The sequence below is a fragment of the Protopterus annectens genome, chromosome 2.part1 (assembly GCF_019279795.1).
Source record: "Protopterus annectens isolate FY-2018-M chromosome 2.part1, PAN1.0, whole genome shotgun sequence".
Classification (NCBI taxonomy): Eukaryota; Metazoa; Chordata; order Ceratodontiformes; family Protopteridae; genus Protopterus; species Protopterus annectens.
In genome coordinates this window covers 560,699,594-560,725,405 of record NC_056729.1, presented here as the reverse complement: position 1 = coordinate 560,725,405, position 25,812 = coordinate 560,699,594, and the positions used below count along the sequence as shown (strand labels likewise).

Genomic DNA, 25,812 nt, shown 5'->3' with positions numbered 1-25,812 from the left:
AGGGACTTTCTCCACCTCAGAAATACTGGTTATATTTAAAACACTCACTACAAAGACCACAGCCTTCACTGCAACATAAACAAGCCACTTTGTATAGACCGGTTCTTGACACAAAAACTTTCAACTTCTGTAAAAAGCTCCTCTCATTATCAAACAATGTAGTTCAACAACATTACAACTGGATGGATAGCCATGAATGTACTCCTTAAGTAAGTAGCATAGCCTTCATCAAACCGGAAGGAAAATCCACATACTACACTTTCCCAGCTGGATGACTAAGATCTAATATTGGTTACTCACGTCTACTTGTCTAAGAATAGGGGCCTATTTAACTAAGAATTCCATTTGCAAAAATATATTCAGTATACATATTAAATCTCTCTCTCTCTTATATATACACACACACACACACACACACACACACACACACACACACACAAGGAGCACCTACTTGTAAAATAGGCAACCTCAGCAATCACATGACACAGTCTCACTGATTGAAATTGTCTGGAAGTCAAAATATCCACAAAAAAAATCATAATAGAAATGGATTCATCCATGCAATTTCCCACCACCAAAAGGACCATCAATAAATCAACAAACAAATGCTCAGCAAAAATTAAATCAATAAGATAGCATATCTTAGTTTAAGTTTGCTTAAAAGTTAAACTACAGGCTAATACACTCAAGTGTACTAGCTTTTGACAGCATTTAATCGAAAAGCAAAGCATTTATTGTGTTTTCTGTTCTGTGAAAAAAACTTGAAAAAAAACCAAAAAAATATTCTTGTTCTCCTAACTTTCCTGGCTAGTTTGTTCCAGTGATCAGATTTTGCTGATCCCTGGGCTTTGTCTTGGTTCCTGTACTTCTCCATTTTCTTTGTTTGGTCAGGGGGAAGTTTCTTTACTCACCAGTGGGAGTGGGGAGTACTGAGCTGCCTGTTTGTCCTCAGAGGAGTGGTTTAAGACAGTAACTTGTAGTTCAGTGGCCATTTTGGGTCATTTCCTGCCTTTTCCAGCCCCCTGCTATAAAGCACGCCTTAGAGTGCTTTAGCGCGGAGTTGCCACTAGAGCAGCATCGGGCAGCGCCGGTTTAACAAGGTTAAACTTTTTCTGGCTCCATAAAGTCTGTTCTTCATTTTTTCCCTTAGAACTGCTCTACTAGTAACCTAAACAGTATATCCCTTGACTAAAAAGCACAGCACTTGTTCCTAAAAGTTTTTTTTTTTCCTCAAAAAATAAAAAATAAAAGCAGCTCAGCACTTGTCACTTCTATATTATACAAAGCCCCTCACTTGCGAAACCCCCCCAGGAGTACCCACTTCCTTACTAAGTCCTCTCTTATTCAGTCTCATACCTAACTTCTTAATTTTTCTAGTATGTCGAAGGGCCAGATGCTGGCGTCCTCTCCTGCCCAGTTGGTGAATCTGGGAATATTGAGGCAATGTTACAATTGCCTCATGTACACAGACAACCCTCTCCTCCTCTCACATAACACAAATACTTGCGAGAGATGCAGCTATTTAGCCAAACTGGAGGCTGAGCTCTCTCAACTCAGGACTGGCAAGACCAGACAGGAGGAGAAGGCAACTACACACACCACAAAACCAGCCTCACATAATGCTACCACACCACTGAATCAAACACATAAACACACAAAGACATACTCGGAGGCTCTGAGTAAATATTTACCTAAACAGCAGAGGCCTCCAAAGCAGACACCCAAACAACTGCTACCTCAAGACACCCCACAAGCAACACATAAACCACAAAATCAGTGTGCAAAGCAGTCACAGCCCTTAAGGCCAAATACAACACCAAACATACTTGTCATAGGTGACTCCATAGTCAGACACACTGACGTCCCACTCACCAGGCTGAACAAGGAGAGGGTCACAGTAAGCTGCCTATCGGGCGCTAGAATCCACCACATAACACAAGCACTCGGGTCACTCCACGGCAAGTACAAATATGACATAGTCATTGTCCATGCTGGTGTGAACGAACTGAGACGTACCTCCCTGGACTACATGAAAAGAGACACAGAGGAGCTCTCTGATTATGTAGCCCAGGCAGGTATGACCCTGACCCTGAGCAGTATCCTTCCTTCACCAAGAATGATGCCACAATATAGAGACAAGATGATCAGCTTTAACAATTGGCTTAATGTCTGGTGTCATTCAAAGGGGATCCAGTGTCGGTCTGCCTGGGATGACATGCTTGACAAGCCACGCTGCTTCGCAAGGGACGGCTTGTACCTGTCACCCCTGGGATTCTGGATATTGGCTAAGGCTCTTGCCACCCCCATAGTGCCTTTTTTAGGCAAGGCTCAAATTCTAAACCTACCACCCTAGAAAACAAAAATGGGAAGAAACTGAGGGTAATGCTGCTCAATGCCAGAAGTCTAACTCTCAAAATGCACGCACTCGAGGCCCTTCTCAGTATGGAGAACATCGATGTCTGTGCTGTAAATGAAACCTGGTTCAAGACTCCTGAGAGCACCCTGGCACTATTAGGTTTTACCTAATATCATGCGTTCCGGCCCCAAAACCCGGACCACACCACAAAAGGAGGGGGTGTATCCATATTCATAAAGGATACCCACACCTCCGGGTTGGTGGCAACGCACGAAGCTTCGGAAACCATCCAGGTGCAACTAACCATAGGCAAACCTGCTCTACAAATTGTAGCATGCTACAGGCCACCCTCTCAAACTCAGGAACCCCACACAGCCTTCCTGAAGACACTGGAGGGTATAAATGTATCTCCAAACACCATCATATTGGGTGACTTCAACTACCCGAATATAGACTGGGAACATTACTCAAGCCCTAACATTCTAGCCCAACGGTTCCTGGAGTTCATAAATTCAAATGCCATGGAACAGCTAGTCACTGTTCCCACGAGAGGAGAAAATATACTAGATCGCATTATCACAAACATGGGGACAAAATGCTCCACACTGGAAGTATATCCCTCATTGGTGAGATCTGATCATAAACTAATCTCACTGGAAATCCACATCCCGCTCCCACCCCAAACAAAAAAGACCACAGTGAAGAACTTCTCTAAAGCAAACTTCACACTACTCAAGACTGGTGTGGTATCCTTCAAGGCCCCTGAGCCAGTGGAAACCACAACCCAAGCTGTGGAAGCCCTTACAAATGCCTTCTATGAACACCTCCAGGACTGCATGGATCAGGCAATCCCACATAAAACCAAGACTCTTTCCACAAAGGGCAAACGTCCAGTCTGGTGGACCCCAGCCATTAACAAACTTTACAATAAGAGGAGAAAGCTATTACATGATAGAACAAAATCCATAAAAGGGAAGTCACCCCTGATCATTAGTAAAAAAAATACGAGCACTCATAAAATCAACTAAGGCCAATTTTGAGAGAAAAATCGCCATGGATTCAAAGGACAATCATAAGGCCTTTTTCAGCTATGTTAGGAACCTGGGTGGAAACTCCCAGATATGCTCAGAATTACTCCAAAATGATACAAAAATCACTGAACCCACAGACATTGCCAACATACTGGCAGACAGGTTCAGTGCAAACTTCACCCCCTCCCCCCCCCCCCCAAAGGAGAGAGAACTATCCCAGCGGAGTGTAGCCTCACAGACATCTCAAATGCGCAGGTGAAAGCTGCTCTCTCTAAAGCTAAAAACACAGCATCAATGGGACCGGATGGTGTGCCCGGCTGTGTGCTACACGAGCTAAATGAGGAATTAAACCTGCACATAAGGCAGCTGTTTAATCTCAGCCTTACCACAGGATACGTGCCCAAGGAGTGGCGTACGGCAACTGTGGTCCCACTCCACAAAGGCGGTGCCTCTACGGACCCTGGTAATTACCTCCCCATAAGCTTAACAAGTCTAGTCTGCAAAGCTATGGAGAGGATCATAATGGAGCTCATAAACAAAGATATAGGGGACTTGCAGACATTGGACCCGACCCAGTTTGGCTTCAAGGGCAGATCATGCCTTTTGAACTTGGTCGACTTCTTCGAAACAGTCACCAAGGCCATTGATGAAAGAAAGGCAGTCCATACAGCCTACCTTGACCTTGCAAAGGCTTTCGACACAATACCCCACTCGGGTATTGTAGAAAAACTTACCAGCTTAAATGTAAACCCATATGTCACAAGATGGGTTGCAAACTGGCTTAAGGACAGAACCCACAGGGTTAGAGTTGCTGGCGCTATGTCAGACTCCAAGCTGGTCACAAGTGGTGTCCCACAGGGCTCGGTCCTTGGCCCCCTATTGTTTGGCATCTACTTCTCAGAAGTACAGGCCAACATGGGAGGACTTTGGCTGACAAAGTTTGCAGACGACTGCAAACTGGGCGCCATAGTGGAAAGTGCATCGGACACGGATATCCTTCAGAAGGGACTCACGGAAACAGATAGCTGGTGCCAGAGCCATGGCCTTAAGTTAAACGCCAAAAAATGTATAGTCATACCCTTCGGGAAAAACAAGGTAACCCCAAGCTACCATATAGGTGGCAATCCACTAAGCACAAAAGAGGTTATCAGGGACCTGGGGACCCAGGTTGACAGTGGCCTTTCTTTTGACACTCACGTTGCTAAAGTGGTTAGAAAGACCTTCTACATTGCCCACCTGATCATGAAGGGATTCACATCCAGATCTAGTGAGGTCATTGTTCCCCTGTACTCTTCACTTATCACACCAATGATAGAGTACAATGCCCCATTCGGGATGTATCTCACCCGACATCTGCAGCAATTGGAGAGACCCCAAAAGTTCCTCCCCAAAAGGATAAAGGGACTCCAAAATCTGTCATATGCTGCCAGATTGAAGAAACTCCAGCTCTATTCAGTCGCATACCGTCTGCTCAGAGGTGACATGTGCCTGACATACAAGGCCATGTCCAACCCGGAATTAATGGACATGCTCCACCTCAAAAAATCCAAATCCACCAAAACCACTAGAGCAAGCGACTTAAACCTTAGCACGGATATAAATAGGACATGCTGGAGGGATAGATTTATCACTCAGAGACTCCCTATACTGTGGAATAAAATCCCGGTCCATGTAAGGCAGAGCACCTCGCTGGCTCTGTTCAAGAGAAATCTTGACCTGTGGATGGGAGATCGTAGGTTTACCCCGGGAATCATCTCTGTGTCACGGCTGGACAGAGGCACAACAAACTAATGGGCACAGTATTTTTTCATATAAGGGGTGGCGTAAGCCACAAAACTTTGGGCTAGGCTTATAAATGCCTTAGGGCAGATAGCCTAGTATAAACCTATGAACCTACGAACCTATAAGAAATCAAACTCTCTAAGATCATACTACATACTGGAGTAAACATACAACTTCCCTCCAATCTAAAGCCATTTGACATTCACACATTCTAATTTGTGCAGAAGTTATTCACAGACTGACCATTTACTAAGCTGTAATGCTGACCATCGCTTTTGAAAAAAACAAATTCCCACACTTTGTCAATAGCTCAAAGTGAAGAAAGGATTACTTTTTTTATTTATGTATTTATTTAATTTTGGAAAACATCTTTAGAACTGTTAAATTGATCACACACCCAGAAACTCAGAAAAGTTATTGTGATAAGTAAGCCACAGACTGCTGCAAGAAATCAGTCACAGCACACTATGCTTACGTCTGAACAAATGAAGCAAATCTGTCAATTCCAAAAGAATTAAAGTAGCGTAATAAGAAAGTTATTTGCAAGGTTACATGGCAGTTTATATTGGAAATAAGTGGAGATCTTAAAAACGCTCTGTTTCTCATAATTATGCTGAAAAGTCTTCCAAGGTAAATACAACCTTCTGATTTAGTATGGAACCATACCTCTCAACCTTAGAGCAAGAATTCTGGACAAAGCGAAAAATAAAATTGGGACACAGGCCCAAAAATAGTTATGCATCACAGACACCATTGAAACAAGTGTAGCTGCAAACATTATACATCATGTATAATGTTTCTATTCCATTATTGACAGTTAAGCATTATATGGCTCATTCAATTCTGCCTTCTTTTGCAACAAAGAAAACCATACTTTGAAATGACAAATCCATTAAAAATAATAAAACACATTGGCTCCACATCCTGCAACTTCCTACCTGCAAACAACCATAGAGCTTTCACTGAAACAAGGTCTGCTTATTTCCACAGAATGACACCTCTCCCTAATTAAGTCTAATGGTATACAATCTACCAGGATCTGGACTACCTGAAATAAATTAAATTATGGCCTGTAAATTGCAAGTGCACTTTGTTTAATTAAACTACATTTCAAAGCCCACTTGCTGTATTTTTTCAGTAACATCCCAATATCCATTTCCAGGACACTTTACAAGACATTGGCAGTGGTAGACTTAGCATCCTCCAGACCCTACAGGACCACACTCATACTGCTAACATTGTCCATTAAATGTAAATATTCATCCACTGTAAATGGCAAGAAGCTATGTCTTAAAAAATCAATTTTTGGCATTCCTAGTACCCAAGTATCAGGTTTTGAAACAAAGAAACATTCTCCACAGTTTGTAAGTTTCTGTCTTTAATAATCATCTACTATTGCAGCACTCCCAACACAAACACACACACACACTAAAACCCCCAACATTTAAAAAATTACATTGTGCCCACCTGATTTGCCAGTATTGATGACCCACCAAAGATATGCTTACTGTTGTCCAATCTACCACTGCTTTGAACCCACCAATGACAAGGCAGTACTAGGTGATTTTTTTGTTTGTCAAAAAAAACAAACTTTATATGCTACAGTCCCACATTAGTCGATCCATTACTGACCCATTAACCCTAGGCTGCTGTCTCATTCTTAATCCCTGGGACTGCATTACCTTGGATAACAACTTTTATTTTCTAAGCAAAAGACACAAATTGGAAGATGAGGCAAAAATCCAGACATTCTTCGAAAATCCATACAGTTGAGAGGTATGATTTCATATTCAGTACAACACTCTCCCTGTCAGAAAAGCTGCAATTTAATGAAAGTGTACTTTTAATGTAGGATGTGAGCCAACTTGTTTGTACGTTAGCCTCTTTGTGCATGTGTCTCTCTGTCATGCACACATAAACAAACACACACACACACTTCTACTTTCACGCACACAATCATTCTGCTTTCATGCATGCACTCACTCACACCATACTTACCTATTAACACAGGTTAAGTGCTGTCTCTTTAAAAGGCAATGCAGCAAATCCACAGACGAGTCCCTTTGGCACAAAATAATGGCGCGAACACACAGACCCTTCTTTGGCGCAAAAAAAATCTAAACTAGAAGGATGCTTTGGTGCATGCGCACACCGATGTTAGAGTTACAGGTCACAGCCGTAAAAAACACAACAAAAAAGTGTTTTGGGGCATGCGTACATTGATGCTGGAGTTAGAAGTAGAGGGCCGCATGGCAGAGCTCTGAGGGTCACATGCGGCCCACGGGCCGCAGGTTGGACACATCTACTCTATAGCTTCTTCTTCTTTTGGCTTTTCCCGGTTAGGGGTCGCCACAACGGATCATCTGTCCGCTAATGATTGCCAGTGGAGTTTTACTGTGTAGAGTTGCCAGACCGGCTCCCAATCTTCCACAGAAGGCATACACAAGCACACACTCACACCTAGGGCCAATTCAGAGTGTCCAATCCACCTACTGCATGTCTTTTGGATGTGGGAGGAAACCGGAGCACCCGGAGGAGGCCCATGTGACCACAGGGAGGACATGCAGACTCTGCACAGAAGGCATCCCAGCCGAGAATCGAACCGGAAAACCTCTTGCTGTGAGGCGAAAACGCTAAAAATCACTTCTTTGCAAACCAAACTCCCAGTTTTTTCCTTACACTGTGGTTAAATAGCTAACAAATGATAGACTATAAAAAAAGATATATATGAAGGACTTGCATGACAGGAGTTGCAGGTTTTTTTCTTAAGTGGTACTTTAAGAAAATTACAGTCTCTCATACTTTAATCTTGTGTCGTGTTCTCTATTAATTGTGACAAACATCTGATTCCTATGTAAAAAAGATGCAATTAATGTCTATGCATAGTCATTTTTAAAATTATGCAGCTGTTAGTGTACTTTTGCCTGTACTTCCTCACTGTGCTTTGTCACATCAGTAGCGCATTTCAGAAGACTGACATTAGTTTGACATTTCTGCTATAATATTTCCAGGAATGGAACACACACACACAGGCCCCCTGCATGCATTCACTCACACACACACACACACACACACACACACACACTGGCCCCCCTGCATGCATTCACACACACTCACACACCGGCCCCACTGTGTGCGCGCGCACACACACACACAAAGTGCAGTCGACAGGTTACACTTACACAGAAAAAAAGTTCCACACAGCATATACCCAGTAATATTAGGTTGAGTGGGTTGGGCAAGGCATCTCTTACATCACAATTTGGGAGGTTCACTGGCTCTTCTATACAGCATGCAAATCATGCAGCGCTTACATCACTTTGGGAGAGGAAACGTCCGGGTAGCTACAGCAAAAGCTCTGGCAGATGTGACATCATCATTTAAGAGCCAGCTAGGGATTTTTCAACTTGTTTTGCGAAGTGAAAGTAAAACAGTATGGAAAGGTAGGAAGCCTGAGATGTAAACAGTTGACTGCATTACTTTTTAAAGCTGCACTGATGATTTTTGTGGCTGTATCAAACAATGGGGACTAAAAGAGACAGCAGGTTTAGCAATCTGCTTTAATATCCCGTTGTTATCCTTTAAAAAACAAACAAATCTGTTAGGGGAAAAAATATAAAAAATAAAAACTGTACAATACGCTGGTTGCATTAGTGTGCAGACCCTTAAACTAATACTTTGTTGTGTGTGCACATCTTTAATACTTTGTTGAAGCACCTTTCGATTTAAATCACAGCATTCAGTCTTCTTGGGTACACACCTGCCATCAATTAAAGAGACTCTGATTAACCCCAAATAATTTTCAGCTGTCCTAGTAGGATTTTCCTGACATTTACTCAGTTGCCTGCTACAGCAAAAGCCATGGTTCACAGACAGCTATACAAAGCATCAAAGGGAACTCATTGTTGAAAGCTATCAGTCAGGAGGAGGGTAGAAAAACATTCCCACAGCACCAGGGAACGGTGAAAACAGTCACCAAAAGTGGAGAAATATGGGACAACAGTGATGTTGCAAAGAACTGGATATCCCTCCAAAATTGATCAAAAGACAAGACGAATACTGGTTAGGGAGGCTGCCAAGAGACCTACAGCAACAATGAAGAAGCTGCAGGAATTTCTGGCAAGTACTGGCTGTGTACTACATGTGACAACAATCTCCTGTATTCTCCATATGTCTAAACTACGGGGTAGGGTTGTAACATGGAAGCCTTTTCTTACAAAGAAAAATATCCAGGCCCGGCTAAAATTTGCAAAACAATACATCACGTCTCCCAAAAGCAAGTGGGAAAATGTGTTATGGTCTGATGAGCACCTCACTAGCCCTCTTCAAGAGGGATCTTGATGAGTGGATGGGAAATAGAAAGTTCACCCCGGGGATCACTCCAGTGGCTCTACTTGATAGAGGCACTGGAAATTAATCATGGGAGGCACAATGCCAGGGCACTTCTATGGGCTAGGTTTGTACAGGCCCCAGGGCCATTAGCCTAATACACACTTATGAACCCACAAGACCAAGGTTTAACTTTTTTGCCACAATTCCAAAAGGTACGTTTAGCGCAAAAACAACACTTCACATCACCAAAAGAACACCATCCCCACGGTGAAGCATGGTGGTGGCAGTATCATGCTTTGGGGTTGCTTTTCTTCAAGTGGAACTGGGGCCTTAGTCGAGGTGGAAGAAATTATGAACAGTTCCAAATACCAGTCAATTTTGGCCCAAAATCTTCAGCCATCTGGCTAGAAAGCTGAAGATGAAGAGGAATTTCACCTTTCAACATGACAATGACCCCAAGCATACATTTAAATAAACAAAAAAATGGCTTCACCAGAAGAAAATTCAAGTTTTGGAATGGCCCAGCCAGAGCTCAGACCTAAATCCAATGGAAAATCTGTGGGGTGACCTGAAGAGGGCTGTGCACAAGAGATGCCCTCGCAATCTGACAGATTTGGAGCGCTTCTGCATGGAATAGTGGGCAAATATTGCCAAGTCAAGATGTGCCATTCTGATAAGACTCCTACCCAAGACTGAATGCTGTAACTAAATCAAAAGGCTCTTCAACAGAGTATTAGTTTAAGGGTGTGCACACAAAATATTTGTTTAAGGGTGTGAACACTTTTGCAACCAGCATATTGTACATTTTTTTAAATTTTTTATATTTTTCCCCATTGTTTTTCAACTGACACATTAAAGGTGGGAAAAGTTTTGAAATTATTTATTGCTGTCTCATTGTTTTATATCACAAAAACCTGGCATTTTAACATATAGATCTTTAATGAAGATGAATACTTACTGATACCTTTTAAAAAAATTGGTTGAGGATGCTAGTGAATAAGTAAACATCTTCTTTAAATCATCACTTAAGACGCAAGCATACATACAGTAACAGAAAAAACACATTTCCTTTCATTTGCATACATTACACATGCTTTCTTTCTTGATAACTTATAATTCAGCCTAACATTACATAAATTTCTCATTTCCTGCCTTCCCCTCACTCCTGCTCATGAACATTACTCTGCATGTATCATTCCCAAAATTCTACTTATATGTAATATGCGTCTTCCCTTTTTCTAAGCATCTCACTTCAGGTTCTTTCATTTTACAATATTCAATAAATTAAATATAAAATGTGTTTAGATACTGATTTCCATTTTCAAGTAATTGGTTTTATGACAGCCATCCGAATTAAGCTTAAGGCCTTACTATATCTAGGCAATTCAGATTCAGTGTCCCAGCTCAAACTAATAATTTCCTTAGTTACAGCCATTTGCTCCCCCAATATTTCTGACATAATATTGTGTAGGAAATTTTTAAAACCTGCCAACTTATTACAATCCCAATAAACTAGCAACCAATTACCAGTTTCCTTCTCCATCACACCTCCAATAATTACTATCTACCAGAGAAAAAAATCTTTGACGCCTACTTAGGGTATAAAAATACATATGCAAACACTTCCCAGCAAAAATCTTAAAACCTTCTGGACTTTGTGCATCTCAACCAATTTTAAGCCAAGTTTAAATATTTCTTTATGAAAACCACATTTCCAACCCCTCCCGCTCCACAGCAATATACACAAGTATTCCTCAAAAGATTAGTAAGCCATAGAAAAATGTCCCACTTACTCTAGCTATATGCAAACTATTTTTCCTGTTTGCTATAAAAGCAGTCCATCCAATTATTAAGTAAAAGTTTATCGCTTAACTGCATGGAAATCAGTCTATTATTATGCTTTGAGAAGTCAATATGAGGTAGATCGTGCAGCATACAGTCCTTGCTTTTGCTTTTAATGGTTGTTTCAAATGCTCAGCATCAGCTCTCATCTTCCTACTAGAATTCCTCATTTTCATCATCCTCTCCATTAATTCCTGTAGTCTTACTTTTAGCTCCAAGCTACAAGTCACTTTTCTTCCTCCATTTCTTTGATTATTGCAGGAATGAAAGCATTCCTCCGCCCATAAGTGTGCAGTAAGCAGTAACGGTCGGTGTACACTCTACAGTCCTCTCTCTACAACACTAAGAAATTTCCTTAATTTTGTAGTTTTGTAATTTCTTCAAAACCAGTCTAGGCTGTTTTCTCGAGCTGACTTATAACAATCACACTGTGTGCACTTCTGAATCAGGATCTCCTCTAGGGTAAACCAGTTCATTCTCCGAAATTTTTCTTTGCAGAAGTTTCAGTCTCCTCCATCCGTCTGCTCTGGTATGCCAGTAAACCTGTATTCTCTTTCCAGGATCTGTCCTCAAACTCCACTAACTTTTGCATAATTTTTCTTGCCTTAGTTCATTCATTACTATTCTTTTTGCTTCTCTGATCTGCAGTTCCAAAACTGCATCAGACTGTGATGACAGTCTCCTCCATTTCTTTTGATTACTGTTAATAATAGCCTGTCAAAGTACACAGATTTTAAAACTTCCATGTATATTTGGTCAATCTTTTTTTAAATGTGGTCGCTTGTCCTGAGTCCTCCATTGTTAGTTTTTTTCCCCCACCTGTTCTCTTTTGAATCTTTCTTGCCTTTCTGCTGTACAGAAACATTTCTGCTTTTTTATTGCTCTCCTGGGGAACATATGCAATTGTGAAAAACCTTTTAAACTCTCAAATCAAGTTTTCTGGCTCTCAATTTTTCTGCTTACACGATTACAGCAGTGCAGCAGTTTGCATTGTCGCCTCACAGCAAGACGCTGTCCAGTTTGATTCTCAGCTGGGGTGCCTTCTGTGTGGAGTCTGCATGTCCTCCCTGCATTCCTATGGTTTTCCTCTGGGTGCTCTGGTTTCCTCCTGCGTTACAAAGACATGGGTCCAGAGCATTTCTCCCCGGGCCGATGCTGAAAATTGGCTTGTTCCAAGTTGGACTTTCCCAGCAAACAAATATTAAATAAATAATTAAAAAATAAATTACTACCACACCAGAAGTCCCATATTTGAAACAATTTCAAGTCTAATTGAGGTATAAATTGAAGAAAAATGAAAACTATTAATCAAGCACGAATTGGTTCAACTCTACCCATATGTATGAGAAAATGGGATTAAGCATTTATGTATATGGATTAAAAAAAGATTACAGTGGATATAAAAAGTGTATACACCAGTTAAAATGCCAGTTTTTGTGATATAACAAAAATGAGACCAGAAAAACTAATTTCAAAACTTTTCCCACCTTTAATGTGACCAAAGCAGACACCCAAACAACTACCACCTCACGACCCAACACATGCAACACATAGACCACACAGTCAGAGTGTCAAACAGTCACAGCCCTTAAGGCCAAACAAAATGCCAGACACACTTGTCATTGGTGATTCCATAGTCAGACACACTGACGTCCCGCTCACCAGACTGAGTAAAGAGAAGGTCACAGTAAGCTGCCTGTCAGGCGCTAGAATCCGCCACATAACGCAAGCACTCAGGTCTCTCAACAGCAGGTACAAGTACGACTCAGTCATTGTCCACGCTGGTGTCAACGACCTGAGACGTACCTCCTTGGACTACATGAAAAGGGACATCGAGGAGCTCTCTGATTATGTAGTCCAGGCAGGTATGACCCTGACCTTGAGCAGTATCCTACCTTCACCTAGAATGATGCCACAATACAGTGATAAGATGATCAGCTTTAATAATTGGCTTAAATTCTGGTGTCATTCAAAGGGGATCCAATGTCTGTCTGCCTGGGATGACATGCTGGACAAGCCACGCTGCTTCGCAAGGGACGGCTTGCACCTGTCACCCCTGGGCTTCCGGATATTGGCAAAGGCTCTTGCCACCCCATAGTGCCTTTTTAGGCAAGGCTCAAATTCTAAACCTACCACCCTAGAACACCAAAAGGAAAAAACTAAGGGTAATGCTGCTCAATGCCAGAAGTCTCAATCTCAAGATGCACGCACTCGAGGCCCTTCTCAATATGGAGAACATCGATGTCTGTGCTGTGACAGAAACCTGGTTCAAGGCTCCTGAGAGCACCCCAGCACTAACAGGTTTCACCTCATATCATGCTCCGCCCCAAAATCCGGACAACACCAAGAAAGGAGGGGGTGTCCATATTCATAAAGGACACCCACACCTCAAGGTTGGTGGCAACGCATGATGCATCGGAGACCATCCAGGTGCAATTAACCATAGGCAAGACTGCTCTGCAATTTGTAGCATGTTACAGGCCACCCTCTCAAACTCAGGAACCTCACATGGCCTTCCTGAAAACATTGGAGGGATAAATGTATCTCCAAACACCATCATACTAGGTGACTTTAACTACCCTAATATAGACTGGGAACACTACTCAAGCCCGAACACTCTAACCCAAAGATTCCTGGAGTTCATAAACTCAAATGCCATGGAACAACTAGTCACTATCCCCACAAGAGGAGAAAACATACTTGATCTCATCATCACGAACATGGGATCAAAATGTTCAACACCGGAAGTATACCCTCACTGGTGAGATCAGATCATAAACTAATCTCGCTGGAGGTCCTCATCCCGCCCCCACCTGAAACAAAAAAGACCACAGTGAAAAACTTCTCAAAAGCCGATTTCACACTTCTAAAAACTAGTGTGGTCTCCTTTAAGGCCCCTGAGCCAGTGGTAAACATTACTCAAACCGCTGAATCACTTACAAATGCCTTCTACCAGCACCTACAGGACTGCATGGATCAGGCAATCCCAAACAAAACTAAGACTCTCTGTACCAAAGGCAAGCGTCCAGTCTGGTGGACCCCAGCCATAAACAAGCTCTACAACAAAAGGAGGAAGCTACTACAAGATAGAGCAAAATCCTTGAAAGGTAAGACACCTTTGATCATTATAAGTAAAAACTAAGAGCTCTCATAAAATCATCCAAGGCAAATTTTGAGAGAAAAATCGCCAAGGACTCTAAAGAGAATCATAAGGCCTTCTTTAGCTATGTTAGAAACCTAGGAGGAAACTCCCAGATATGCTCAGAATTAGTTCAAAATGATGTGAAAATTACTGAACCTACACACATTGCCAACATACTGGCTGACAGGTTCAGTGCAAACTTCTCCCCCAAAAGGAGAGATATCTATTCCAGAGGATTGTAGCCCCCAAACATCCCCAACGCACAGGTGAGAACTGCCCTCACTAAGGCAAAAGACAGAGCATCCATGGGACCGGATGGTGTCCCCGGCTGTGTGCTTCATGAACTCAATGAGGAATTAAACCCACAGTTAGGACAGCTGTTTAATCTTAGCCTCACCTCAGGATACGCACTCAAGGAGTGGCGCACGGCGACTGTGGTCCCACTTCATAAGGGCGGTGCCTCCACAGACCCTGGAAATTACCGCCCCATTAGCTTGACAAGCCTTATCTGCAAAGCCATGGAGAGGATCATAATGGAACTCATAAATAAAGAAATAGGGAACTTGCAGACTTTGGATCCAACTCAGTTTGGCTTTGTCAAAGGCAGATCCTGCCTCTTAAACTTGGTTGACTTTTTCGAGACAGTCACCAAGGCCATTGATGAGGAAAGGCAGTCCATACAGCCTACCTCGACCTGGCAAAGGCCTTCGACACAATACCCCACTCAGGTATCATCGAAAAACTCATCAGTTTGAATGTAAACCCATACATCACAAGATGGGTTGCAAACTGGCTAAGTGACAGAACCCACAGGGTCAGAGTTGCTGGAGCCATGTCAGACTCAAAGCCTGTCACAAGTGGTGTCCCACAGGGCTCAGTCCTGGGTCCACTCTTTTCGCATCTACTTTTCTGAAGTACAAGCAAACACAGGAGGGTTATGGCTGACAAAGTTTGCAGATGACTGCAAACTGGGCCATAGTCGAAAACACATCTGACACAGATATCCTCCAGAAGGGCCTCACAGAAATGGATAACTGGTGCCAGAGCCATGGCCTGAAGTTAAACGCCAAAAATGCATAGTCATACCCTTTGGGAAAAACAAGGCTACCCCTAGCTACCATATAGGTGGCAATCCACTGAGCACAGAAAAAGTCATCAGAGATCTGGGGACCCAGGTTGACAGTAGCCTTCGCTTGACACTCATGTTGCTAAAGTAGTTAGGAAAACCTTCTATATCACCCACCTGATCATGAAGGGATTCACATCTAGATCAAGGGAGGTCATCGTCCCCTGTACTCATCACTTATTAGACCTATGATTGAGTACAATGCCCTGCTCGAATGTATCTGACCAGACACCTGCTGCAGCTTGAAAGGCCCCAAAAGTTCCTCACCAAAAGGATAAAGGGTCTCAAAATATGTCTTATGCTGCCCGACTGAAAGAACTCCAGCTCTATTCAGTCTCATACCGCTTGCTCAGAGGTGACCTGTGCCTGACATATAAGGCCATGTCAAACCCAGATTTGATGAATATGCTTCACCTCAAAAATCTAGATCCCTCAGAACCACAAGGTAAACCTTGACACGGTTATAAATAGAACGTGCTGGAGGGACAGATTCATCACCCAGAGACTCCCTATGCTGTGGAACAAAATCCCGGTACATGTGAGGCAGAGCACCTCTCTGGTCTTGTTCAAGAGGAATCTTGACCAATGGATGGGAGATTGCAGATATACCCCAGGGATTACTTCAGCGTCACTGCTTGACAGAGGCACAGCAAAATGATAGGCATAGTTTTTATTCAAACTAAAGGGGTGGCGAAAGCCACATAACTATGGGCTAGGCTTATAAATGCCCTTGGGCAGATAGCCTAGTATGAACCTATGAACCTATGAACCTATAACCTGTATAATTCAATTGAAAAACAAATCTGTTAGGGGAAAAATATAAAAAAAAATAAAAAACGTACAATAAGTACAATAAGGTTGCACAAATGTGCACACCCTTAAACTAATACTTTGTTGAAACACCTTTTGCTTTAATTACAGCATTCAGTCTTCTTGGGTACACACCTGCCATCAATTATAGAGACTCTAACCCCAAATAAAGTTCAGCTGTCACAGTAGGATTTTCCTGACATTTACTCCGTTGCCTGCTACAGCAAAAGCCATGGTTCAGAGAGAGCTTCCAAGCATCAAAAGGAGCTCATTGTTGAAAGGCATTAGTCAGGAGAATAATTTCCACAGCATTGGATATGATTAGACCCATTATAGAATACAACGCCCCATTTGGTATGTACCTCTCAAGACATCTGCAACAACTGGAAAGGCCTCAGAAATACCTCACTAAAAGAATCACAGGCCTAAAGCAGATGCCATACGCTGACAGACTTAAAAAACTCCAGCTATACTATGTCGCATATCGTCTACTCAGAGGCGATCTCTGCTTAACATACAAGGCCATGTCAAACCCAGAGTTGTTGGACATGCTACACTTAAAGAAATCCCAATCCCTCAGAGCTACACGCTCCAGGGATCTAAACCTTGTCATCACAATAAACAAAACATGCTGGTGGGATAGGTTCCTGACCCAGAGACTCCCCAGACTCTGGAATAGACTGCCCATACATGTCAAGCAGAGTGCCTCTTTGGACCTCTTCAAGAGGAACCTTGACGACTGGATGGGAGAAAGGAAATTCACCCCAGGGATCACGTCAGTCGCCCTGCTAGACAGGGGTCCAGGAAAGTAAATAATGTGGGAAGAAATAGCCAGGGAATTGTTATGGCTAGGCTTGTATAGGTCCTAGGGCTGATAGCCTAGTACCAACCTATGAACCTATATACCGTGGAACACAGTGAACACAGTCATCAAAAAGTGAAGAAAATACGGGACAACAGTTACGTTGCAAACAACTGGACATATCTCCAAAACTGATGAAAGGACAAGATGAAAACTGGTCAGGGTGGTTGCCAAGAGACCAACAGCAACACTGAAGGAGCTGCAGGAATTTCTGGCAAATACTGACTGTGTACTACATGTGACAACAATCTCCCGTATTCTCCATATGTCTGGCCTACGGGGTCAGGTTGCAAGACGGAAGTATTTTCTTACACAGAAAAACATCCAAGCCCAGCTAAAATTTGCAAAACAATACATCAAGTCTTCCACAAGCATATGGGAAAATGTGTTATTGTCTGAGACTAAGGCTGAACTTTTTGGCCACAATTCCAAAAAGGTATGTTTGGCGCAAAAACAACACTTCGCATCACCAAAAGAACACCATCCCCATGGTGAAGCATGGTGGAGGAAGTATCCAGCTTTGGGGTTGCTTTTCTTCAGCCGGACCTGGGGCTTTAGTCAAGGTGGAGAGAATTATGAACAGTTCCAAATACCAGTCACTTTTGGCCCAAAACCTTCAGGCGTCTGTTAGAAAGGTGAAGATGAAGAGGAATTTCACCTTTCAGCATGACAACGACCCCAACCATACAGCCAAATCAACTAAATAATGGCTTCATCAAAAGAAAAATCAAGTTTTGGAATGGCCCAGCCAGAGCCCAGACCATAATCCAATAGAAAATGTGGGGTGACCTGAAGAGGGCTGTGCACAAGAGATGCCCTCGTAATCTGACAGATTTGGAGCGCTTTTTCACGGAAGAGTAGGCAAATGCAGCCAAGTCAAGATGTGTCATGCTGATAACTCCTACTCAAAAAGGAGGAATGCTGTAATTAAATCAAAAGGTGCTTCAACAAAGTATGTTTAAGGGTGCGCACACTTATGCAACCAGCTTATTGTACGTTTTTTTATTTTTTACCTTTTTTCCCCTAACCGACTTGTTTTCAATTGAATTGTACAGGTGATAGGTCTCATTAAAGGAGGGAAAAGTTTTGAAATTATTTATTTTGGTCATTTTTTTTACATCACAAAAACCTGGCATTTTAACAGGGGTGTGTACACTTTTTATACCCACTATACCTTGTGACTGCATATATGATCAGATTTGAGAGAACAAATAAGTTTGGTTCTTTGGGGGTAGAAGATCTATGATTGCAGATTGACAGCTGCACACTGCAATTTACAGCCATGTTGAATTACTTTTAGTATACAAGAGTCTGACTTTATCAGCCTTTGAAGGTATAACTAAAGAGAACAATTGCCTGCCTGCTTGGGAAGAAGGCCAAGGGTGGGGAGAGGAGTACAGTCATGCACTTTTTTCAACTTGGGAGAGATCATAGGGATGCATTCCCCATCCCCTTCTTTTTTCTTGTTTTGAGTTCCTTTGCCACTTTTTCTTGTACTGCTGTTTTATGGATTTTTGTTAAGCAAATTTGAAGGGATTCCAAAAGAAAGGCCCACAGCTGGAATTATTCCACTGGTATCTTAGGACTGGCAACAGAACTGTTGAGACCTTGCATTAATATTCCTCTTTCCTCTAACTTTATCAGCACCTTAGCTGAGGAATTTCCAAGAAGCAAACCTATTTCTAGTGGGGCATTTGTAAACTGGGCCTTGACATCTTATAAATTCTACAGCACTACCTAGGCAGTTACATATATAACAGTTTCTGTGGCTGCCAAATGTTGAGACAGCATCCACTGCATCATATGCACATTTTGAATGTTTGGTTACCTGTGAAGCAGAATATACCATCTCTGATAAATTGGATTTAATATCAGGAGCAGAAAGATTAGCTATAGAATGCAACATTCAGCAAAAAGGAAAGTACATATTTTGCCATGTGTCCCTGGCAATGAATGGCTCTCCAAGTCATCCATACCTGCTGAAGGTCCTGCTGTCTTTCATTGCAGAAATAATTAGAAGTATAGGGATGAGAGCTACTGGTCTTAGTCTATAGAAATCACAGCCATGTTAGCAACAGCATTTCTAATAAAGAAACCCAGGAGTGTCTTGTACTTCAGAAAGACGGTCTGGTTTTCTAGGTGCAGGAGATCACAGTTTTGAGAGAAACAGTCAGCATTAAAGGTGCCTTCTAGAGCCCCCAGTAACAGGGAGATAGACAAGGGCTCTTCTGAGACTCGCACTTCACCCCCCCCCCAATTGAATTATTTAAACTTAGAGACTATGAAGAAAAATTACATTTCTTCATCTAGAAATTCATTTGAAATGAGGAGAGCACTGTGAAGCTCGACCAAACTCTTCTTCAGATTCAAGTTCACCTTTCTCACATAAGGGTATCTGATTGGACATGCACTGTACCTGGCCCTCAGCGGCATCCCATACGATTTTGGCATCACTGTAAATTAGACCCACAGTCTGAGAGCTCAGAAACTACCTCAGAATAACAGTCCATCCTAGACTGTGGGAAAGAGGCAGATGAACAAGTCTCCTCAGAAGCCTCCCTTGAAATTTTTCTCTCTTTATTGCAGGGATCTATAGTCATCCTTGACAAAACCTTCAAATGAGGGTTTTCAAAAAAAAAGTATCAATGAATTGAGGCTACTTCTATTGGATTCAGGAGCAAAAAAGACAAGATGGTGGCACATAAACCTTTTCTCCTAAAAAAAAAAAAGTCATGATATTCAGTCATGTGGTGTCCCTGTAAGATACCTGCCTTCCACACAGTCATCTTTTCTAACACGTGCTACTATTAAATATAACTTTTTACAGAAAAACAAAGGAAGGTCCCCAACAGGGTACTTTAGCTGCCTAAAAAGAGATTTAGTTGCAAGAAGACTTGTCAATACTGAAACCATGAAGACAATGAAAAGTGTGTCAATCACAAGAAAGTTTTGAATTTTGACACCCATACTTCCCTCTTATACTAGCAAGCTCTCTTGCTGAAGTGATGTATGGTATATGAGAAAGGAACCAAAAGCTTTAGTAGACTGGTTAGGCATCCAATGTCCTTAAGTAGGACACTTCCCATATAGTTATATGCTATTGCAGCAGTGATCTAATGATGTCTTGCATGCCTCCTGATAACGGTTAGGTGAGCCAAAGAAGAGCGAAGCTCAAACTTGAATGATCTAATCTGAATTCATGAAAATGGAAATCAAGCTACAAAACTTATAGTAGAAAGAATTTGCTTCATACCTCCAAGTGATAGACTGCTCAAATGACTTACGAAAACGCCCCTTTCTTCGTTTTGAATTTTCTTCTTGCACTTCAACCTAAAATAAGTTCACAACCAGTCTTGTTTTAATTATGCCAATTTTTATTAGTGCAAACAGAATAAAAGTAAAAAAACTAAAAGTCTATTTACTTGTATAAAGAAACACAGGCAAAACAAATAGCAAACTATTCTATCATATGTGCAGCTAACAATCTGAGCTCACTATAAAACCATTACAGAAACAATGTTGTCAAGCTGGATTGATAACTTGAAGCTAATAAATAATGGATGTAGAATAAAACTGCTGCTATTTTAACACTTTTAATATTAAATCACTGAAGACATAGGCAAATGTGCATCAAAAAAACAAATGAATGTTTCTTCACTTGTCAAATTATACTTCACATTTTTTCTTTCCTTGTCACTTCTCCGTCCAACATTACGAAAACTGCTAAATTCCTGCCTTACCTTAAAACCTCACTCTTCCTGAACATTATTCTGCATGCAAGGTTCCCATAATTTCCATTTGCTTCTTCCTTTTCCTAAACATGCCTCTCCCACCTCTCCCCCATTTATAATATTCAGCACATCAAGTACAGCAGGTTTAGACTGTTTTCCATTTCCTAGTGATTGCTTTTTTGGCAGCCAACAGTATTACATTTATCGCCTTACTATGCACCTAGGCAATTCAGAGCTTGTGTCCCAGCTCAAAAGAATCAGTTACTGCCATTTGCACATCCAATATTCCTGACACAGCTCTTTGTAGGGAATTTTGAGATAAGTCAGCTCATTACACTTCCAAAAAAAGAAGTTATGTACTCACCATAACGTTCCATCTGAGTAGTTATACTTCATTTTTCTGCAACCTGTGGGTATACGGATCCGTATCGGATCCGAGCTGGCAACTATTTTCTAGCATCTGCTCCAAGCTCCTCCCTTTACCCATGATGCCCTACCATTTCTTATCTTCCCTCAGATCAAGTTTGCTGCAACTAACAATATATACGCAACTCAACCCAATAACCAACCTGAAAACAGGATAAGGTCCGGGGGATGGAGGGAGGGAATGTTGCAGAAAAATAAAGTAGAACTACTCAGATGGAACGTTACGGTGAGTACATAACTTCTTTATCTGAAGTAGTTAACTTAATTTTATCTGCAACCCGTGGGACAGAGTCCCCAGCTACTCCGATCCTGGGAGGCCCTTATGGAAGGATATTCCTAAGCACCGCAGAGCCAAAGGATGCTCTACCCCTCAAAATCAGATCCAATTTGTAATGGGAAATGAAGGTATGTGAATTGGCCCATGTCGCTGCTGCGCAAATATCGTCCAAAGGTACCCAGGACCAAAAGGCAGCAGAAGTCGCCATGGACCTGGTAGAGTGAGCCTTAACTATACCAGGAGGTGACAAACCTTTTGCTTTGTAAGCATGTGAAAAGCAAAGAGTGATCCATCTGGCTAAAGAAACTTTAGAAATAGCTTTTCCCATAAATGCCTTGGAAAAGGAAACAAACAAATAGTCAGTCTTGCAGAAATACTTCGTTCTATGAAGATAAAAACAAAGTGGTCTATGAACATCCAACAAATGGAGTTTGTATTCACCTTTATTTTGAAAGTTGGGAAAGAAAATGGGCAGATTAATGGACTGGTTTAGGTTTCCTTCAGATGCCACTTTAGGTAAGAAGGAAGGGTTAGTACGGAGGGAGACCCTATCCTTATGGAAGACCAAATATGGTGGCACGGCAGACAGAGCTTGAAGCTTGGAAACTCTCCTAGCCAAAGTGATGGCGACTAAGAAAGCTGTCTTCCAGGACAAACATTTTAAGTCCACCGAAGCTGCGGGTTAAAAAGGAGGGGCTACCAATGCCTGTAAGACAAAAGTAGGGTCCCAAGGAGGTACAGAATCCTTGACAGGGGGCTGTAGCAGAAAAGAACCTTTAAGAAAAGCCTTACACAGCCTAGGGAAGGCGAAGGCCATGTTGTCTTCACTAACGTGAAAACTGGAAATGGCTGCAAATTGTACTTTCACTGTGGAGGAACTAGCTCCTTGCTGAAAGATACCAGACGGGAAGTCCAACACCGCTGAAACAGGAGCTGTAAAGGGATCTATTTCTCTCTGTGAAGCCCAAATGGAAAAGCGCTTCCATTTACTGCAATATAGTTTTCTAGTGGAGTCTTTAAGAGAGGCTACTAGAATCGATTTAACCTGGGATGAAAGACCGGGAGCCCTGGCGATTAACGGAACTGGAGCAACCAAGCTCTTAGCTTGAGGCTGCCCAGATCGGGTGGACGTGTCCCTGACGGATGGGAAAATACATCCGGGCAGGGATCCAGAGCCCATGGGGGAGCTAATAGATAAGACCAAAGGAATGGGAACCAAACCTGACGAGGCCAGAACGGGACAATGAGGATCACTTTGCACCGTAGTCAGCAAGCTTTCTGAAGAAACTTTGGAATGAGAGAGAAAGGTGGATCAGCATACAGAAGCCCCGGGGGGGGGGGGTTTGGGGGGCAAACATGGACTAGAGCGTCTCTGGGGACTTCCCCTGGTGAGGGAATCAGAGCAAAGAGCTCGCTGCACTCGGCGTTGGAAGGAGATGCGAAGAGATCACAGCAAGGCTCACCCCATGTCAGGAAGATCTCCTCCGCTACTAACCTTTTCAGAGACCACTCGTAAGGCATCAGAATGGCCCGGCTCAATCTGTCCGCTAAAATGTTGGAGCGTCCTGGGATGTGCATTGCTATCAGACACCGACAGGTGAAAATCGCCCATTCCCACACTCTCATTGCCTCACGACATAGAGGGTAGGATCTGGTTCCCCCCGCTTGTTGATATATACCAGACGTCCGACATGTTGTCTCACTGAATTGCAATCAATCCGAGAGGGAGGACTGTGTGAAAGGCTTCCAATGCTAAAAGCACTGCCTTCATCTCTAGAACATTTATGTGCAAATTGGTCTCTGTCTGGGACCACGTGCCTTGGACTGCCCTTCCCAAACAGTGTCCCCCCCCACCAGAGTTGGGAGGCGTCCGTGGTCACTGTGGTTTGGACTGTGGGTGACGCAAATGGGCGTCCTGTTGATATCTCCGGTGAAGTTAACCACCAAAGAAGAGATGTCATGCAGACGTGACTGATCTTGACCAGAAATTGTATGGGTAGGTCTAGCCAGGACCACTGGACAGCCAGAGTCCACTGAAGAACCTGCATGTGAAGGTGTGCATACGAGAGAATAGGTATGGTGGCAGTCATGGAGCCCAGAGCCCGGAGAACCTCGCTTGCCTTTGAAAACTGGGAGTTCACTATCTGAGCTTTGTGGCCCCCGAGTTGTAGAATCCTGTCTGGAGTTAGGAATACTTTCATCTGCAAAGTGTCTAACCGTGCCCCAATGAAATCTAGAATTTGTACTGGTTGCAAATGGGATTTGTGAACATTGACTTAATTTCCAGTAGGTCTGCTAACCGAATGAAATAATCTCAGGCCAGACACAAGTGATGCTTGTTGTGCACAGCGAAGAGCCAGTCGTCCAGGTAAGGAAACACCTGAATACCCTGAAGCCTCAGGTGGGCCGCTACAACTGCCATTACCTTGGTGAACACCCTGGGGGCTGTGGTGAGACCAAAGAGTAGGGCCCTGAACTGAAAGTGACTGGCTCCCAGCCAGAAGCGCAGAAACCTCCTGGAGCTTTTGTGTATTTTGATGTGGTAGTAAGCATCCTGAAGGTCTAACGAGCACATCCAGTCGCACTCTGAGATAAGGTAGAATGGACTGCAGAGTGACCATCCGGAATTTCTGTTTTGCTACCGACAGATTTAATGTTGACAGGTCTAGAATGGGCCTGAGGTCCCCCGTCTTTTTTGGCACCAAAAAGAACCTTGCGTAGACGCCTAATCCAGACTGATCGGGGGGGGGGGGGCCTTTTTGATGGCTCGTTTGAGAAGCAGCTTTGAAGCCTCTACAGCTGCGGCCTCCCTGTGAGTGGGTGGAACATCCGGGAGGTGTTCTGCAATGTTTGGAGGGGCAATGAAAGGAACAGAGTAACATCTGGATATTATCTGAACCACCCAGCGATCTGTCGTAATGGACTCCCATGCCGCTGGGTGTAAGGACAATCGTCCCCCAACTGCCTCCAGAGTAGGACAGTCGGGCAACCCCTCAGGGCTGCTGACCGGTTCTATCAGAAAAGGGTTCCCTAGACCCAAAATTCCTGGGACCCCCCCCCTCTACCTCTGGGTCGGCGTCATTCTTGTCCCCCTCTGCCTCTGGGGGAATAGCTGTCCATTAGAATCCCGAGAAAACTGAGATTTTTGGAACCACATCTTCTTCTGCCCTCTGATTCCTAGAGAAGGACCGCTGAGGGTTAGAGAAGCGGACTCCAACGGCAGACAAAGTCTTCCCGTCCTTTTCACTTGGACCAATGTGTCACGTACAGTCTTCCCAAAGAGAGAAGAGCCATCGTCGGGAGCGTTGATAAACGACGCCTTGAAAGGGTCCGCGAACTGACACAATCTGAGCCAGGCATGATGCCTAATGGCTATGCCTGTCCCAGCCACTCTAGCTGCTCCTTCCGTGGCATGGGAAAGTAGCCGCATAGATGTATTTGAGACTGACTTCAGAGTAGACATTTTCGCCAAGAACAGCTGTTTGCCCTGCTGCAATAAAGACTCTGGGGGAGACTCAGTGAATTCCGAAGTAAGGTCTCGCTAAAGTCGAATCACATGCGCTAAATAATTCAGCGCACGGATAGAAAAAGTCGCTGAAGAGTATACACGCTTCCCAAACCTATCCACCAACCCGGACTCCTTGTTTGGAGGGTGGACTAAGGAACTCTCCTGTGCTAGTTCCTTCTTTGTGGCCGCTGCAACCAACATAGTATCAACTGGGGCTCCTTTCGACCAGGGTTGTCTATCCGAAGGAGGAGATAAAACCATGTCAGGACATTTGGGGATAGGCTCTACGATGTCGGGCTCCATCCATGCCATCGTGGTGATGAGGTCCACCAAGGGGTCTGCTGGTGGGGACACCCAGGAAGTAGATGGGTCCGTGCCAAAAGCCTCAGGAACACTGACTCATCCCCAGAAGGTTTTGGGACTGACCAACCTCCCCTCTGGCAGAGGATTTCCATAATTTCTCCGAAGGAGCCGTCTTCGGGAGGTGACCTGGGGGAACCTTCTCCTTCATCTAGGTCAGTGTCAGAGTGAGGGACTAGGGATAGTCCAAGTGTCTCCTTTTGCACTTGCGGTGGTCCTCTTCAGAG

The 25,812-nt window shown here is 43.2% G+C and overlaps 1 protein-coding gene across 1 annotated transcript in view; it reads right to left on the bottom strand.

Moving 5' to 3' along the window:
- The window catches only part of PTCD3 (pentatricopeptide repeat domain 3), a 1,733,015-nt gene that overhangs the window by 1,356,071 nt on the left and 351,132 nt on the right, over positions 1–25,812 (bottom strand). The window contains exon 9 of the mRNA XM_044063464.1: positions 20,537–20,613. Coding sequence (XP_043919399.1) covers positions 20,537–20,613 — 77 coding nt within the window. The remainder of the gene's footprint in view (positions 1–20,536; positions 20,614–25,812) is intronic.